General features: G+C 47.7%; 1 protein-coding gene across 12 annotated transcripts in view; it reads right to left on the reverse strand.

The window, feature by feature from the left end:
- Positions 1-3,769: 3,769 nt before the first annotated feature.
- CCDC191 (coiled-coil domain containing 191) overlaps positions 3,770-19,414 on the reverse strand; it is a 36,984-nt gene continuing 21,339 nt past the window's right edge. For 11 of the 12 annotated variants that reach the window (XM_073308580.1, XM_073308593.1, XM_073308570.1 and 8 more), the window contains 6 exons: positions 11,116-11,198; positions 8,974-9,075; positions 7,690-7,833; positions 6,717-6,869; positions 6,083-6,237; positions 4,475-4,689 (listed from right to left, as the gene is read on the reverse strand). In XM_073308580.1, the coding sequence (XP_073164681.1) occupies positions 4,557-4,689; positions 6,083-6,237; positions 6,717-6,869; positions 7,690-7,833; positions 8,974-9,075; positions 11,116-11,198 (770 nt within the window). In that variant the 3' untranslated portion in view covers positions 4,475-4,556. Of the gene's footprint in view, positions 4,690-6,082; positions 6,238-6,716; positions 6,870-7,689; positions 7,834-8,973; positions 9,076-11,115; positions 11,199-19,414 lie in introns of all 12 variants that reach the window. The other variant, XM_073308552.1, reaches the window with a different exon arrangement.

Consider the following 19,414-nt stretch of genomic DNA (forward strand, 5'->3'; position numbering starts at 1 on the left):
CGAGGACATAGGTTTCGACCATTTAAATTCTGCATCAATTCAAGTTTGAAAGCTGGAGGCAAACTCTAAAACAGTCACCAGCTGAGGCTGAATCTATTTTCTCATTATGCCAAAATCTCTTACCACCAAGGGGGTGAGGTGTAAGTGTTTGATGGGATAAATCTTAAATTTGGAAAACCATAACATCCACTCAGAATGTTTTACAGGTGTCCTGTACAATCTGCCAATAGCCTTATCAGAAGGAGCCTGGGCTCTGGCTGCTCTGCGTACGATTATTTCAGCTGTTTGGCTGAAATCAGCGGGGGCAAGGTCTGATTCAGAAGAAAACTGGTGTTATGGTAAAGTTTCATCCCTGTGGACTTTAGTCCCAAGAGCTGCATTTCTAACCCATTCACTAGCACTAAATTCATGAGAAACTGCACCTATCTGAACTGTTAAATCCTAGACTGTGAGGGACATAACTGCAGCAGTCCAGGCCTTCACAGGCATCTGACAAAAAGCTAAGCACCTCCCAGTGACATGGTCTCTGCTGGAATCCTCCAAACTAGGAAGTCTGCCAGAGTATGGGTGGGTCTGCTAAACTAGCAGGAAGAAAAGGGAGGATGAGAATGCTGAAGAGCACCTAGGGCCCATCTATCATGCATAACCATGGGTTTGAGATACCTCATGTTTTGTGTGCTCTATCTAAGATGCATTATTTTCAGAGATAGTGCTGAGCAAACACTAATTGAAGTTAGTAAGAGCTGTGCATGCCCAGCTCAAACCCAAGGTGCCACAAATTTAGCATCCAAAAATTGAACCCATCTGTTTCATGCCATATGAGGGGTTGGTTCAGAAGAACCTGCCCCCAGGGCAAGGTTATTCCAGAATCTTCCTTTGCCCGTACCAGACACAGGATAGCGGTGGATGATGTCCTGCTCCAGTATGGCAATTCCTATGTTCCCACAGCTGTCCCTGGAAAAGCCCTGAACTGTCCCGTCACCAGCTGCCTGCTGCTCTACCTTGATGACAAAGGCAGGGTCACATTGGGTTTCTCATCTCACTAACTGCAATTTTACCTATACCAGGAATCCAGCCTTAGAGTGGGGTAGCGGGAGAACATACCATTCCCACATGACAGCTTCCTGACTGGTGCACGAATACAGGAGAATGAGGGAGGATTAAAATGTTCTCTCTATAAAAAGGAGGCCGGTAACCTGAGAACGGAAGGGCTGGCTCTAATGCATCCTAATATGTAGAGACTGCACTGGTGAGATTTCCACGGGTCCAGTGTGCACCAAGAGGCAGACACTGCTGCTACTGTTCTATCATCACACATTAGCCAGGAACGCACCAATGGGTGGAGGGGAGTCTAAATTGCATTGAAAAATTGAAGCTGGCTAGGTTGGTCCTCCGCTCTTCCCTTCTGCCCATGTTCCCAGTCTGCTGATCTTTCTCCAAAGGAGATCTTATCCCTTCTGCAGTGCCCACCCTCTCCCCCACCTACACAAGCAATCTCCCCAGTGCCCTTCCAGCTGCTGTTCTCTCACACAATCTGACCTTAATGCTGCTAGCTGATCTCCCACCACACTCACCTGTCCTCCATCTACACACCTTCAACTCCTTTCCACCCCAAGGTAAGTGCCCACATGACTTGACAGCAGTCAGGTCTGTAACCAAGATTTGGGCAACAGGCATGCCTTGTGTTACTTAGCATTTGAGAAGTAGGCTGTGGAAGGGAAAATTAGGGAACGATAGTCTTGTTAGGATAGAACTGAGGAGCTGTTAGGCTGTCATGGTACAGGGTGTGCTTTGTAACTTGCCCTGCTCTCCATCCAGTCCTCACACCCAAGTAGACAAAAGCCTGAGAAGAGAGGAGCCCTTGTTTCCAGCTTTGTTACACCAGTGAGAGAGAAGCAAATTCCAGTCTCCAAATGCCTGTGTCTATTGCTCAGGTGTTCAGAGCTGGGGACTGTTAGGAAGAATGTCCTAGCGGATCTCAGCAGGCATAGCAATCACAACTATCTAATATAGACACGAGATTTTTTTAAACAACTGTACTAACCAAATCCCCATGTGTAGGCTAGAGCACTATTTCTTAACTCAGCTGCAACACTTTGTAACAAGTTAAGGCCTAATCTTGATTAGGATGTAAACGGGTGATGGTAACTCATGTTAGTTAGTGTCCAGCAAACGCTTTCTAAACCTCTAATCGAGACAAGGCAAGTTGTACTTCAGCACATGCTAAACTAGTAGAGTTAAATTAACTTGTGGGGAGCCCAGGCTTCAACACCACCACTTTAGCTTATGCTAAAGTTCAGCTTGCCTTGTTCTGGACTAGAGTTTTAGAAGTTATCTGATCATGGTAGCTAGCTTGATCTAACTAACAATACATCTTTAAATCTTAGTCTAGACAAGGCCTACGTGTGGTTACAAACAAAGGATGTAGCAGCACTAGGAACAGACTAGGAAAAAGGGGGCTTTTTTAAAAATGGAACTAGTTGCTATGATTTGAAACTCCACTCAGCACCATGAGTAGATAGTTTCATGCCTATACACTTGAGTTAGCGGGTTGTGCTATAAGTTAGACTTGCTGCTAGGGTCGATCCCCATCCAACTAATGGTTGTAATGATGTTCAAGTGTCTACATAAAGTGCTATGTTTGTGTTTCAAATCCTGTTAGCAAACTCAATGGCAAAACACCTGCTTCTAAAGGTTAGCCTCCCTCTCCTCCCCCAATACAACAGTTTAGGAACAGTTCCTTATGGGGGCAGGGCTTCGTGTAAAGCTCAGCAGGACATGGGTTGTTCAATGATGCAGCTATTTTTGAGGGTAAAAGGACTCCATTCATTTAATAGAATCATAGAATATCAGGGTTGGAAGGGACCTCAGGAGGTCATCTAGTCCAACCCCCTGCTCAAAGCAGGACCAATCCCCAGCTAAATCATCCCAGCCAGGGCTTTGTCAAGCCTGACCTTAAAAACTTCTAAGGAAGGAGATTCCACCACCTCCCTAGGTAACGCATTCCAGCGTTTCACCACCCTCCTAGTGAAAAAGTTTTTCCTAATATTCAACCTAAACCTCCCACACTGCCACTTGAGACCATTACTCCTTGTTCTGTCATCTACTACCACTGAGAACAGTCTAGATCCATCCTCTTTGGAACCCCCTTTCAGATAGTTGAAAGCAGCTATCAAATCCCCCCTCATTCTTCTCTTCCACAGACTAAACAATCCCAGTTCCCTCAGCCTCTCCTCATAAGTCATGTGTTCCAGTCCCCTAATCATTTTTGTTGCCCTCCACTGGACTCTTTCCAATTTTTCCACATCCTTCTTGTAGTGTGGGGTCCAAAACTGGACGCAGTACTCCAGATGAGGCCTCACCAATGTTGAATAGAGGGGAACGATCACGTCCCTCGATCTGCTGGCAATGCCCCTACTTATACATTCCAAAATGCCATTGGCCTTCTTGGCAACAAGAGTACACTGTTAACTCATATCCAGCTTCTCGTCCACTGTAACCCCCAGGTCCTTTTCTGCAGAACTGCTGCCTAGCCATTCGGTCCCTAGCCTGTAGCGGTGCATGGGATTCTTTTGTCCTAAGTGCAGGACTCTGCACTTGTCCTTGTTGAACCTCATCAGATTTCTTTTGGCCCAATCCTCTAATTTGTCTAGGTCCCTCTGTATCCTATCCCTACCCTCCAGCATATCTACCTCTCCTCCCAGTTTAGTGTCATCTGCAAACTTGCTGAGGGTGCAATCCACGCAATCCTCCAGATCATTAATGAAGATATTGAACAAAACCGGCCTGAGGACCGACCCTTGGAGCACTCCACTTGATACCGGCTGCCAACTAGACATGGAGCCATTGATCTTTACCCGTTGAGCCCAACAATCTAGCCAGCTTTCTATCCACCTTACAGTCCATTCATCCAGCCCATGCTTCTTTAACTTGCTGGCAAGAATACTGTGGGAGATCATGTCAAAAGCTTTGCTAAAGTCAAGGAACAACACGTCCGCTGCTTTATTTGCAGATACAGCCACATTGTGTCAAACCACAAGACAAGACTACTGACAACAGAAAGGCTTCCCGGGCTCTGCTCCAGTGCAAAAAGGCACGTTTTGGTTCTGCGCTTCCTGTCCCTTAGGGAGGAAGTTCAGTGTTTCAATTCGCCATCCCTATACTAAAGGCAGCAAAAATCCCTGGGGCGGTTTAGAAGCAAAGTGCATCTGGCCTGGAATTTATCCTGCCTTGATTCTCGTGTTCTAGCCCTGCTCACTGCCTGTCTGATGGGGTGTTGCTCTGGTGTGTTCCCACTGTGGGAAAGCAGCCTTGTGGCTAAAGAGTGACACCAACAGTCCAGTTTCCACTGTCATCCTCAGGTTAGACTGAACGGTAAAAGTGGCACTTGAAACACAAGTAGTCATGGGCCCTAGAACACCTGCTTTGCCCCCCACTGCACCAAACCAGGAAGAGCTCCTGTCATTCACAGGGGTAAGCTCACATCACTAGCTGAAGCCTTCCACTTAGGTCCACTCTGCTCATCAAGGAGGGAGCGTTGCCCAGAGTCCTTCCTGTCATCTTCGGAAGTCGGGGAGAATTTCGGCTACTCTCTTGCGTAGCTGCTCTCTCCTTGCCTCTTTTTCTCTTTCCTCCTTCATCAGTGCTGGGTACTGCCTCCAGGCCCTGAACATGGTCAGTGTTATTCTCCTTTAAAAAAGGGAGAGGGAAAGGACAGATGAATGGACAGAGCCATCACACACGGCCATTAAAAGCCTCTGCTCTATTCTAAAACAGCCAGAGACCCCCAGGATTCATCCCCTCTATTGCTACAGTCAGGTCAGTGACAGATTAAAACTGTCCAGTGCAGGCAGTTTAATTACAGATGTCAATCATCCCAGAATACTAACACTGTGCCCTTCTCTCTTGCCTTCCCTCCAGATCTCACTCCTTTCACTGGAAGGATTCATTAGTCAGTGTTTGCTGAGTGCTCTGAAGATGAAAGGTGTTATATAAAGGCTAACGAGGGTCCTTGAGAAAGAGGAGGTGAAGGTGGCTTCTTCATGGGAGGCTCCCTCATGGAAGGAGTGAGAGAGAAGAGCAGCCTCATTCAGTGCAATTCAACGGCTTGCAGGCCCAGTCACTTCACTTCCAGTCTCTCTGGATTCTCCTCTACTCCTCCAGTTCACTGTGCCTGTCACCAATAACCAGGCACCATTCCGATCTTAGCCCTGTCAATCAGGTTCAGCATTAAACTATGCAGGAGTGTGAGCTAAACTTGCAAATTAAAACCAAAAAACACGTTGATTTCATTGACTCTTCCCATGAGCCAGTGATGGAGCTTGTCTGCATCAAACCCATAGGAATGGGATCTGACTTCTCTGCTTCCTGCAGTGTCTTTGAGACTTAGCTCTTCACTGTACTGACTGTAAGAAATGTCCTGTTAAACCTGCACTACAGCACAGCTATGGGAGAGTAAATTGGAATCTATTCAGCTTCATTCATCGTCAACAAAATTGTCAGCTTGGGACTGACAAAACTGCAGAATCGGGTAAGAGGCAGAAAGAACCACCTGGATTCTCAGATCCCAAGTGCTGTTTGCAGCTAATCAGTTTTGGATTCATAAACTGAGCCCATTCAATCTGCAAGGTCACCAAGAACAGCAGCTCTGGAAACCCTGCAATGTTATTCCCATACAATCACTTGACTCACTATCACTGTACGTAAAAGTTTTTCTAAGCTGGCTTTTTAACAGGAGCTGTGTGGCCAGATCCACTGACCGACTCTGAAACTTTCAGCCGTTCATCATCTTCTCCCTGCCCCTCCTCCAGGGAATTCAGAATTGCTGAAAAGATTAAAGACCAAACTCCCTTTTCCAATCTGCATGGAGCCATCTTTCTTCAGATATTCTGCACCCATTGTCAGCCCCGTGCGTATTGTGAGACCAGAATATCACAAGCAAGAGCCACCTTTCACATGTAAGTGACAGCAGGGTATTGTCTAAATATGGTGGGTTGAAGGGGAAAGGCCAGACACTCAAAAATGTCCCATAAGGTAGGTACATGCCAAGTAAGAACAACTCCCACTAGGGGAATATGTTTACCTATCACTGTGCTCAGCTGCGATCTTCTGCTTTTCCCATAATACACTCTTCTCCTCGTTGAGCAGGTCAAACCATGCCCAGAACAACTTTTTCTTGAGGGAGGCTGCATAGAGCCTGCTAGCTCTCTCTTCCAGAGCAGAGAGAGAATCCTTGAGCTGGAGAAATGACAGAGGGAAAGTAAGCTTGTTCTCCTGGCCTCCCCACTAAACAACCACAGAAGAATATCAAGGAAACCTCTAGTGAAGGTAATGGGCATGGGAATGAGAAAGAGAGGCAGGGAAGAGCAACAGGCAGCGGAGTAAAGGGGTAATGACTGAGGGGAGCAAAGAGGAGGCTGTGATTGAAGGGGTGAGAAGACGAGCAATAGGAAGGGGGAGTGATAAGGGGAGGAAGGGAGCAGAGTGGAGTAAGGCAAGGGGTGATGCGGACAGGGGAGAAGGGAGAAAGGGGTTGAGGAGGCAAGTGACATGTGAAAGGGAGGTCAATGTGACATAGCAGGCAGCATGCAAGGTTCATGTGATGCAAGGCTCACCTGGAGCCCATGGGTGCATGTGGTAGGCCCTGAAGTTGGGTTTGGAGTGTGAGAACAGTTGGTTGGGTTAGTAACATCCCCTCCCCTTTGGTCTGGGCTCACCTTTAACCAGCTCCTGAAGCCCCTTTTGAGTAACATGCGGGACGAGAATTCCTCAGCTTGAGCCATCTTCTCAGCGAGGCTCTCCTGGATGTGCCAGAGCCAGGCCAGCAGGCACTTTCTTTGCAATCCCGAGCTGTGGTGCTTTTGTGCCACCTGAGCAGAGTTAGGAGGGAGAGAAAAGGGCCAGTTACCTAAATAAATATGTTGTAGGACTGCAGCCAGGGAAACTCCACTGCAAAACTACCTCAGCTTTAATGTAAAAGATCCCATGATGCACCATACCCAACTGTGCCACACTCTACGCTGGCTTGACTATGTCTCTGACCAAGTGGCTGATCAGCTTGTGGACTGAGGACTGAAAGCCCCTCATGACTGCGAGTCAGTCATTTTTATCTTTGTATAACTGCAGATGCCCTCCTTACTCAGACAGAACGTCACACTGATTCTTACCACGCTATCAGCCTCAAACCTTGGGAGTATCGCAGGTAACTGCAGGCTAATCAGAAATGATTTACTTTCATCAGCTTTGAATTTGCTGTCTTTATTTCACTGTGTGCCATTTTGTTCTTGTACGCAGAGACATGGGAGCATCCAGCTGAGGTTTCGTCTGTCCTTCTTTATTTCATATACAACTACCATGTCTCCTCTTGCTCTTCTCCTTTCAAATGAAATAGTCCTAGGGCCAAATTTTCCAAAGCACTAAGGCCCAAACCCTCACAGGTATTTAGGTACTTGAAATTAATTGGTGTTAGATACCTAAATACCTTTGAGGATCCACTGCTGTGTGAATTTAATATTGGAAACATCCTCTATTAAGGAAGGATGCAGTGCCCTGCTCTTGCAGGGGGAGGGACTCAGTCAGTCAACAGCTTTTTCCATCTCCTTCTGCCTTCAGAGTCCATTACCCGTTTCTCCCCCACAACCCATCTGGCTGCTGCTTCCTCCCTTTCTCTTCCTTCAATAGGCACTTTACCACCATGTTTTCCTTGGCTTGCTCCCTCAGCCTCTTCCAGGGCTCCAGCCCCTGCTTTCTCAGCAGGACCTTCTCGTAATGGTCTCTGGCTTTTGCCAGGAGCTGCCGCTCTTTCTCCAGCCTTCTCTGCTTCTCCAGTTCTTTCTGCAATTCAAAGACCAGCAGTTTAACTCATCCGGGGTGAAATGGATGGTAAGGCATATAACACAGACAGTGAGTAGATGGGGATCCTGACCTGGCCAGAAATAGGAATCTGCAGCTTGTGTAGCTACTACCACAAGGTGGCCAAACATCTCTGACACATACAAACGCATCAGCTGCTACTGGAATGAGCCAACCATGGCTGTGTGGAGCAAGGGGAACAGTCTCCTTCAAGAAATCATGAAGGCTTGAAACCATTTTGGAAGAATGACCACAGTATTAGAGAAAGTCACTCCCAACTTGCATGTCAAAGGAATGGAGAATCTAGCACATGTATACATTGGTATGGCTCGGTCTCTCAGGGGTGTGAAAAATTCACACTCCTGAGACGCACCTATACCGACCAAGCCCGCTGTGTAACTAGAGCTATGTCAGTGAAAGAATTCTTCCATCGACCTAGCTACAGCCTCTTGGGGAGGTTGATTATCTACACTGACGGAAGAGCCCCTCCTGTCGGTGTAGGCCGTGTCTACACTGAAGTGCTACAGCAGCATTTAGGTTACTGAATGGGAGAGAGGAAGCATATCTCTGGGATTTAAAAGCATCTCGCTTGCCACAGCTCCTTCCCAAGCAATAGCCTTGAGATGGCAGTTCCTGCCTGGCAGAAACTGCTGGTGTACCAGAGGAGATATTCCCATTCTTTGGCGGGAAGCTGCCACACTATGGAATTCTTTCTAGGGCTTATTTAGCTGAGGCTACATATTTGTTACTGGTGCAGCAGGGTATAGGGACATGAATGAAAGGAGCAACCCAGAACGAGGTGTGGGTACAGCACAGCCAGCCACAATGCAGGCTTCCCCCACACAGCCTCACTGATGCACCTCAAACCTGGCAAAGCATCTGCAGGGACCATCAACTGGACAGTGAATGCAGCGTCCCCAGTCCATTCAAACCTCAGCCTCTGTTGAAACTGCCAGTATGGGAGCATCCAAGAGTGATAGTGGGTTTTATTCTGTGGACACCAGTACAGTAACTGAGATACCAACTCTTTTCATTCTGGCCACTGAACAGTTGCCAGAGGGTAATGGCTTTTGCTCTCTACCATTGTGGATGTGGGGCAGAGGCACACAGTGTTCTGCGCACCAATTTCTGCTGTCTCCTCTCTTCCCTCCTCTTCTCCAGCTGGGCCTCTTTTTCAGCAGCCTCCTTCCTCTGACGCTCTTCCTCTTCGGCCTTCAGCTGCACCTTGAAAAGAAGGACATGGCTGGAATAAAACCAGATGCACCATATTTGAACATTTACAGGAACAAAGGACATTCAGACCAAAGACCAGAGAGGTGAGCATCCTGCCTCTAGCAGTGACCAGCAACTATTGTGCAATGATGTACATTAGGGTGGGGAAGGACACTTCTTCCTGCAAGTGATCGCTGTACAGCCTGAAGCATTGCATTTGACAACCCTTCTCTGTGCCTGAATAACTTTACATATTACTGAAGGTTATTCAGTCCCAGTTTCTCACTCAGCCCTGAGTTTCACAGGCTACCTCTATGATCTGGGCTGTTCTACTTTTACTCCCACACAAAACCATCATGAAGTTAGTGTTATGGTGGCTCAACTGTATTTCCCTGATGTGCCATGGACACTAAAAATCAAGAAAGTTGTTTCACTGAGGCAACATTCACACCCAGCACAGCACCATTCTCCAAGCATTCACCCTCTCCTGTCACAAACTTCCCACATACCAACACCTTCTGTAGCACAATCACTTTCAATTCAACAATGCTGTCACCTTCAGCACACACATCAAAGAACCAAAAACCACACTGTCTAAGCCCTCAAGGCGTGTCAGTCACAGATAGGCAAACCTATTTGTGTACCCAGGTGTACACAGTGAAACTTAGATCCTGGCCTGCCCACCAATTGAAACCTTCTCTATGGTTTGGTTAAGCCTCTTCAACCCACTTCCATCCCACAGGAGGCAAAACATCATTTTCTGGAGGATCCTTATTCTGAACTTCCTGATTTCAGTGCAGATAACATCACAACCTCAGCATTATAGTAACAGTTGGTTGCATTTAAAAGGGCCACTCTGTCAAAGGAACATCTATGACAAATTCCAGCACAGATTATAACCCACAAGAGCCCCTGTGATAGAAGAACCATGGAGATTGGCTTGGCCTCCTTCCATTCCACCTAACTCAGGTCCTTGGTGAGATGCTGCTCTGTCTGAAAGCAGCTGGGCTCAGGATTTCATGTGGATTATCTGATCTTCTTATTTTCAGGATTTATTTCCCCTATAATAAGGTAATTCACATCTAAACAACTCCCTTCCTGCCTCTAACCTTCCAGGCATTTGTTTGAAAGTGCTACCTGAGCCTATACAGGTTGGAGATCCTGGAAAATACTTTCCATGGGTTAGGGTGGGGCTAATCACATTAATTACACAGACACACACATACATGGTAAATTATCCTTATTTGCTGGTAGACATTTACTACTAAATAAAGAACTGTAGGATTTGCGTACTGGATCAGATCAAAGGTTCATCAAGCTCCGTGTCCTCCTGATGTTACAGAGGAAGGTAAAAAAAACCACATACCTGGCTGGATATGCAGTGCTGCACATGAGTGGGTGGAGCAGGGGAAAAAACCCCTGTCTATGATGACCCCTGAGCCCTGTCTATGATAGCAAAAATCAGAAGTCCAACCACTTTCCTTAGGTTTAAGGACCTTGTGGAGGGAGAGACAGTTTGGCAGGTGAAGAGATGGTGACACTTTTCGGATGAGCTTAGGATTTTCAGGGACTCCCCCCAGATGCATAAGAGATGTTTTATTTCTAGAAGTGCTGAAGATGCAGCATGTTCATCCAGGAGCAAGAGAGGCAGAGAGTCTAGTATTTCACATCACTCAATGGTGACCCATGTGGACCATTCAGTACTGGAACTGATGGGCTCTGAAGAGAATCCCACCCCATCCTCCCTGGTTGGAAGGATAGTAGGCATGAGGGAGGGGCTTGGAAGAGGGGCAGAAGTGGGGAAAAATGAGCGACTTCAGCGCTCCAGCAGGGAGGTCAATCACTCACCAGGCTGTGTGGGTGGGGATGTCCTGCTGTGATAGGGTTTGTTTATCTGTTTTTGGGGTGTCTATCAGACACTTACCAATGGGCTCAAGTTCATTATGTAAATGAAGGAGGAGGTGCTTTTCCCAGCACTTGACTGTGAGGGGCTTCCTTTCACAGCCACTCCCTCAGCCGGGATGTCTCAGATTAGCTCTCGGCTTTACTTACCAGTTTCTCCTCCTCTCTTTTTCTCTTGGCCTCTTCCAGTTCCCTCCTCCGTTCTGCTCGGTGAATTGCTCTCTCTTCCATGGCTAGAGAATTAGGACCAAGGAGACAAGTAGGATTTTATTTGTAGTACGAGCTACAAGGCCATGGTAGCAGTTTGGGAACAGGACGAATGTGCAGTTCTGTCTCCAAACTCACACTCGAGCTGGACTTGGCACCGTCAGTGTTGAGGAGCTCAGGTCCCGCCAGCTCTTCAGTCTGGCAGTGCAGTGGAGGACTTGTGGGAAGAAGTGACACTGGTTATGGGAGTGCCTGACATTGGTTATGACTGACCCCCTGTGGCCACCTCTCAGAGCAACATTGATGGGCTCGGATAGGAGCCACGTCCAGAGTTTCTGCAACACAGGACCTTTAAGAGGAGGTAAATGCAGAGAATCTGTTCCTTTCCTCTTTCCCATCCCTATGAGACACATGATGGCCTTAGTAAGCTCTATATGTGATCAGGATATGCTAAGGCAGAGGTTCTCAAACTGTGGTCCGAGCTCCATTCAGGTATTCCGTGGATAGTTCCCGCTACGGTGTGCACCTGGGCGGCCGCACACACAACAATGAAGGGCCACCCACCTAATTAGTGGAGCCGCGCAGGCGTGGCTCCACTAATTAGGTGTCTGGACCCTGGAGAAGACACCCATGTAAGGTGAGGTGGTGGCCTTGAGGGGAATAGGGAGGGGGCAGTGGGGTGAGAAGAGGGGTTGGGGGAAATTTGTGACGTGCAGGGCTGCAGTGGCCAGAGAAAGAGGCAACCTTCCCCAGCTCCAGGGCTGCAGCTGCCAGGGAGAGACCCCCCTCCTTCCCAACCCCAGCTCGGGGGCTGCCGCAGCTGGGGAAAGAGAGCACATCCATCACATTAGAAAGGTAAAACTACTGATATTAAAATATGAGTTGTGTGCTTTTATTTGTAGAACAAAAAACCGTGAATTATTATTAAGGGTTTTTTTATAGAGAGCTTTTATCCAATGCACTTTACAATAGTTAGCTAATGGTACAAACAACATTTGGAAAGATCATTAAGTGGTGCGCCGAGACCCTCAGCAATTTTCAAGTGGTCCGTGGAAAAAAAAAAGTTTGAGAACCATTGTGCTAAGGATATTGAGCAGATAGTAGGTTCAGTATAATGGTACAGGACATTCTCCAAGCAGCCCTTCTCCATCCCCGGAAATGGCCAGTTTAGGTGTAGCAGAGCGTTCCCACTGATTTTGTTTGAGAAGCTAAGCAATGCTTCCTTGCAGTGTTTGGAGAATCATTCAACGTGGTTATAAATTATTCCAACATCCACAACAGTCTCATGTAGCTCATCAGCAAAAATGACCCACACCTGGGGTAACACAAAAGGAGACTCAATCCCCCAGAAGGCCTCATGTCTTTGCAATTTTGTTTTTACTGAATGGATGTGCTTGTCCACTGACGCCTCTGCTAGCAGAAGACACCTCACATTGGAAATAAACCATGCCTAGATGGTCAGCTTCCAGCCATCAGATCCTGGATCACAAAGATCACAAAAATCTTGGGGTTCACATGAAGAATTGATTTGAGACCAGAGGTTAGTCCATGGCAGAGTGATTGGGCTGACTTTTGACCTCTACTGTTCAAAGTCACAGCTTACCGCATAGTACTAGAGTTAAAATGGCGAGAACTAAGAGAGAGAGGGCATAAGCTAAAAAGGCCTCTCAGCAAATGTCAGCCTGATGCATGTACCATAGCAAAACTCCTGCCCAAGGCTGTAAGATGGGCATCTCTTATTGAGTGGAGAAAGCTGGGTTATGGGCATGATAGGAGAGGCCTTTGCTCTAAACTCTTCAAAAGTGATGAGTTTTGTCCTAAGTACAAGAAGACAAAGTGTCCAAGGATGGGACTGTATAGTTTCACTCTCCTTGTGGTAACTGAAAACGGACTTACAAGGCAGGGAGGGAGCAGAGACAGAGAGAGTTGCCAGCATGACAATGCAGAGTCAATAAGGCATGGTCCCTAGGTTTTACTCTTCTATTCTCAGGCTATCCACATAAAACATCCTTTTCACAGCGTGGCTGGCACTTTAAAAGGAGATGGATCTCAGCCCGTGCTTAATTTGTGCCAGGGCTTGCCAGGGCTGAGCCTCAGCACCTCTGGGCTTGGCAGTTCATAGCCCTGGCACCTCTAGGCTTGCTGCATCAGTTATGAATGTTAAAAAAATTGCTTGAGCCCCAGCACCTCTTTCATTACAAATTAAGCACTGGTCTCAGCCCCACCTGTGACATGGCCAACTGTACTCCTCAGGTGGGAACATGTGACCGGTGGGTCATGTGATTCAATCAGGGCCTCTTGGATAAATGAGGGAGAGGCCTGGATAGAGAAGTGACCCAGAGGTATCCGGGGAGAGAAACTTCATCAGTGGCCTAGCTGCTGAGAGCAGCTAGGCTCTTGTAGGGACCCTGAGAAACCAGGAGAGCAGCAGAAGGGTTTGCCTGACGACTTCTTGGAGCCAGAGAATTGGACAAGGCAGACAGAGGCCTGGGTAGGAAAAGCCTGGGAGTGGCTGCTTCAATTATTTTTGGGACCTTAAGTATGGTTTGAATTATTCTGAACTTTGTTAATTAACCAGACCCCAGGAAGGGCTGTTGTTATTACACTTGTGACAGGAGTCCAGGAGGGGAAACTGAGGCAGAGTGCCACAGAACCGCCACAAGGGGGTGCTTAGGAGGCAGCTCTTGTTGCAACCCTCAACAGCCAGCCTACAATGCCTGGGATTGTTACCTCCCTTACCAATAAAAACTGGCAGTACACATCAGTCAGACTTTAAGAACAGTCCCATGGAGAATTTTTTTTTTCCTGATTCTTCTGTTTGGGTGCAGAGGTGCAGTGCAGCTGATTGAAGGGGAGCTGCAATGGGATCTCCAAGAGACCTGGACAGATTGACTGACTGGTGAGAGAGGTAAAATCCACGGGTTCAATCCTGGAGACCTTACTCATGCAAGCAGCTTCCTTAGCTTACTCACAAGGACTTCAGGATGCAGCTCTTCATGTTGTTCTGACTCTTGGGGTATGGGTACAGTTATTGAGATGCCACTGCTTCTCACATGGCTTTTGTGAGATCTGTTGAAATGCTGCACTCTCATTGGTCAGCAGAGAGGGTGAAATCATCATCAATGTGTCACAGTGCTGATGACCTCATCTCTCCAGTATGTTCTGCCAGAGCTAGTCTTTGCCCCTCAGTGTCAGAGTGAGGCAGTGACAGGTGCAGTTAACAACCAAAGGCAGTTCAGTCTTTTTATCACAGTAAAGAAATTGCTTCCCCAGTTCTGCTAGGGCTTTCCCAGCCAGGCTGTTTTGCTGTGAGAGATGGGCCCAAGTCAAATGAATCTGGATTTTGATCCCTTCCTTCTAAGACTTGGGGGAAGGGCATGTGCTGGGATCTAGGGTTTTGGTTCAGCTGCATCTCTAGTTGATACAGTGATAACAACAAAGCAGGGCAGTGGGACCCATCAGCAAAGCATCTCATCTTCCAATAGATAAGTGCAATGAGTCACGGGACTGTACATAGCAGGAGTTAGTAGGGATGGCTGCCCACTCCCCAGCTGTCCTGGGCCCACTCTCTCTGTGGGAGTGAGGGAGAGAAAGAAAAGGCTTCCAGGTATCCCTGAGATCTCACTGACTGATATATCCGTAATAAACACTAGAGATGGGACTGAGGTGCTAAATTCAGACCCAGATTTCAAACACCACAGTGTCAATCCTGGGTTTGATTGGATCCACTACAGGGATTGGGGGGTGAGGGTGAACAGCTCTTAAATTCTGGTCCAGATCCTGGTTCAGATTCCAAACCTCCCCAGAGTTTGGGAGTCCTTTGATCTGTGAATTTGGTTCAGGCCCCTCCCCAGTTAGTACTGCCCCGATACTGGCTGAAATGAGGCAGCTTGAGAGAAAGTAAGAAACATGGGTAATGACTGAGGTGTTAACTCTATGCAACATAGCACAGAAAGGACCCATGGGCTGAGGGGACTTGATGAGTGTTGATACACTTCTGCCAGGGAATAGAATAAATAGCAAACAGGAATTATTCACAGCTTCACATGGTGGTAGGATCAGTAGCAACGGCCAAAGCCAAAGAGGGAAACACAGAGCTGAGACACTAGGGAAATATATTAACAGTGAGAGGGACTGGTTATTGGAATAAACTTTAGCAGGGGCAGTTCCACCAGTGCAGAGATTCATGAACAGCTGAGAACAGGCTTTAGCACAAATGGCCTTTGGGTGGGATTTTTAATAGTACCTAAGTGAGGCAGGAGCATAATCCAAATCAATGGGACTTGTATTCCAGGGCACGCTTGCAGATCACACCCATAGTCATTAAGCAGGCTTCAGACATGATGTCCTATTGTCCATAACTCTCTATCAATATTTTTCTCTCCCTTTCTCATGTATAGTTTTCTCTCTTTCATACAGTTCCTTTCCTGTCTGTCTCTCCCTTCCTGTCTTGAACTTTCTGGCTTAGTGGATCTTCAATTCTATATCAGTTTGCCTCTTTTTAATAATTGCAAAGCATCTTGGTTAAGATGAATATTTACCCCCCAAAAAAAAAAAAATCAAAGTATTGGCCTGAGGTTGTTTCCTGGCCCTACTGCATATGATTCTATGGACTCCGTTGCCTTGAATGGAACCAGAAAACTAGTTGTAAAAGGAAGAACAAGGATTCAATTCTGGTGGAAGTTGGGTGGCTGAAAAGACAGGCACAAATAGTGGAGTGGGGAAACAGAACAGTCAAAATGCAGCAACCCCATAGGGGAGCTGCAATTCAAAAGGGCTGTCTCAATGGGGATAACACATTGGGGATGGCACCATAGTTCTATTACTGTCTTTCATGTCCCAGGCCCTTGGGGTCAGGCTGGGGGATGGGGAGGTACAGCCAACACCAAAGCTCAACTGTACCACTTTGCTAGAATAATAAAATTTCTCTGCACAGGTCTCACAATGACCAGCATCTCCAACCTACAAAGAGGGAGAGGCACAAAGTGCTGCAGCAAGAGACTGGGACCCACAAGCAAAGCCGCCCAGGACCCCCCCTCAGGGCAGCATCAGCACCCACACTTCACAGAGAAGCCAGCATTCAACAGTGCAGGTATGTTTGTCTTGTGCTTTTAGTCTGTGACTTCGGGGCAGGGACCTACCTGCCTTATCTGGGTTCTGTAAAGCACAGTGCATATTGACTGAGCTATAAATAGCGCTTACCAGCACTTCACTTTACAGAACATGGATAAGACAGATCCCTGCCCTGAATAGCTTACCAAGTAAATAGGACAACACACAAATGTCCCACATTTCTCCCTTCCATGCCACGGAGAGATGACAGCCCCTTCCCTTCCTGCATCCCCCACACCCACACCTCTGTTTTGCCCTCACGATGTTCACACTAGTATCTATGTTGGTGAGATAATTAGAGGAATCCAGTCTCATGCTTCAGGTCTTCAGCTGATTTTCTGCTGGGGTCAGGAAGGACCCCCCCAATTCACAACTTGCTGAATCAGTTATGTGGGGTTTTTCCTTCCTTTGAAGCATCTGATCTTAGTCACAGCTGGAGGCAGGACACTGGCCCAGAGGGCCAATGGTCTGAGGCAGTAACAATAAATCCCTTGATGCCAGATGTGTATTAGCTGTGTGATCCTTGCTGACATGCTCAGGTTAAACTGATCACAAGATCTGGGGTTGAAGGAATTTTCCCCCAGGTCAGATTTGCATAGACCTTGGAGTTTTTTGCCTTCCTCTGGAGCATCGAATGAGTTCATCTGCTAGGATCACCTGGACCTATCGCACAAAAACCAGCTCCCTGCCATTGCAGGGGGCTCGCCTGTTGGGGCACCTTGGCCCTGCCTGTTTTCTGGCTGCAGCTATGGACACTTCAGTTTCCTAGAGCCTCCTCATTTTTTAGGATAATTGGCCCTGATTTGGGTTTTATACTAATGCACTACAATTTCACTTGGAGTGACAGTAGCGTGAGATGTTTGTTACATAATCACCATTTCCGGCTGAGACAGAGATGCTGCTACAGGGACCAGAGCCACAGACTCAGCAGCCAGAGATGAAATGGTACCGGCCAGTTCCATGGCTGCCCCTGGAAGGGGCTGGTGAATCTAAAGGCAAAAAGGGAATCATTTAATAAAGAGGTGGAGTTAGTGCAGGTTGCCACCGTGTGGAAATGAGGGACACACAAGCCTTACAGCAGCTCCCGAGGGGCGTTATGAAGGCCTCTGTGTGAATCCCTTCAAGAGGTTGCCGTGCTAACAGAGGGGAACATGTCCACTGTACACAAGACCGTGAAGTGCTGGCAGGGAAGGAGGAGGGAGAAAACAGGGTCAGAGGGACAGGTCCAGAGGCAGTGATGACCCAGTGAGGCCAAAGTCCAGCCCAACTCCAGGTCACCCCTGTAAGGGTAAAACAGGAATAAAGGGGGAAAGGTGCTGGGTGGGCCAGTCAATGGGCTATTTACCATAGAATTGCCCAACTTGGAGAGCAAAGGGGCAAGCCAGGCCTGACACAGGAGCCAGTGTCTCAAATGCACAGGAGAAAGCTCTTAAACCACTCCCCACAAAGAACCATCTCCCACTGATGCATGTTAAAGGGAATCAGGTGCCAGGACTCTGGAAAGTGGATGCTGAGAGATCTATGGAGCACAGTAGCTGGATCTAGCCAAAAAATATGCTGCCCCTCCCCTAAGGGGATTTCCTGCACGTACAAGTGCAGGTTCAGGTATTACTCAGCTGGGAAGGAGGGGCAGGGCTGAGAGCAGAGGGTCTGGAGGGTGACTTCCCATCTGGTGTGATCTTAGGAGATGGCCTGGAGGAACAAACCGAGATGGCCTGTATTGTTAGAGATGGAATAACATTAGCCCCAAGTGGCTTAGCACAGCCTCAGAGCTCCTCAGGACTAAGCAGATGGAACCAGCTGATCCTTATTTGTGACCCTAGCAATGGATAACATGTGAAACTAGATTTGGACTCTGAGGAGAACCCAGCTGTAAGTACCCACCAAAATCTGTGGTTACTTCCTTTGTCCTGTGGTGGTACTGCAACGGGGCATCCACCTCACACAAGGCAGAGTAGATTGTTAGGACAATTAACCTGACAGCCTGCACCTGGGGCACAGCCAGGGACTGAAAGACTAATTGAAGATGAAGCCCAGCTGGGCAGGGGCAGGCTGAGCTTGTATACAGCCAGCAAGCTGAGACCAGAAGGGGGCTGTAGGGAAGCAGTTTACAGTTGTTCTCTGGGAGAAGGGAGGTATGTTTAGTGCTACACAGTCTGGCAAGAAGTCAGAGGGGGAAATAGCCTCTATTTACTCCCCAAGAGGAAGGAGTAAGGGCTGGTAAACCCAGAGAAGGGGGGCCAGAGACTAGAGCAGGGAAGTAGGAAGGAGTCTAGGAAAATAGCAACGGTGTCTGGACACAAGGTCCCTGGAGTAGTGGGTGGGCCTGGGTTCCCCACCAGCTGCTAGAAGAGTGGCAGAGGACCTGCCCATGGACTGGAAGACTATCTGGAGCAGCATGAGTACAGCTGATCCAGTGATATTTTTATACCCTGGAAGGTGAGGACTGTACAGTGGCCTGGCTGAAAGGCTGAGCCACGGAGAGAGAGAGTTCTGGGAAGTGAGGAGGAGTGCAGTATGAGCAACTGTGGGAAGTGGGGCCATCAGACTGGAATAAAGCTAATGAAACTGGTGAGTAGCAAACCCCGTGACAGGTATCTTAGATTCTTCTATGTAGTCTGAAGAACACCTGCTATTTTACACTCTGCAATGGACCAGAACTGAGCAGCACCTGATCCTGCACTGCGTTCTCTTGATTATAATTTAGTCACTGGGATGTCTGTAGAGAAACACCCATTTATGCTGGAGAAGTGCTTACCCACCTAGAGCAGCAGAGAGTCTGAGTGAAGCAAAGTGTGGGATATTTAGGCTCATGCACTATGGATGCTGAAGGCATGCTTGAGTGCTGAAAAGGCTGCAGCCAGGCAGGCACCACGGCCAAAAAAATACATTACTGAATTTTTGTGATTCCTAGGTCTGTTTAAAATATTACTATGGCCACCTTTTGGAAAACCTTTCAAGCAGGCTAAGGCCTTACATAAGTTTATACAATGCTACAGGCCCTGGGAATGGTTAAAGGAACCTGATATTGCTTTAATAAATGCAACTCCCGCCCATCTCTGACATTTACACACCGCTCAATATAGACTGCAGGGGGGGAGGCTGTGAAATCACATGGGATGGGAAGGGA

Source organism: Lepidochelys kempii, chromosome 1, assembly GCF_965140265.1.
Source record: "Lepidochelys kempii isolate rLepKem1 chromosome 1, rLepKem1.hap2, whole genome shotgun sequence".
Taxonomy (NCBI): Eukaryota; Metazoa; Chordata; order Testudines; family Cheloniidae; genus Lepidochelys; species Lepidochelys kempii.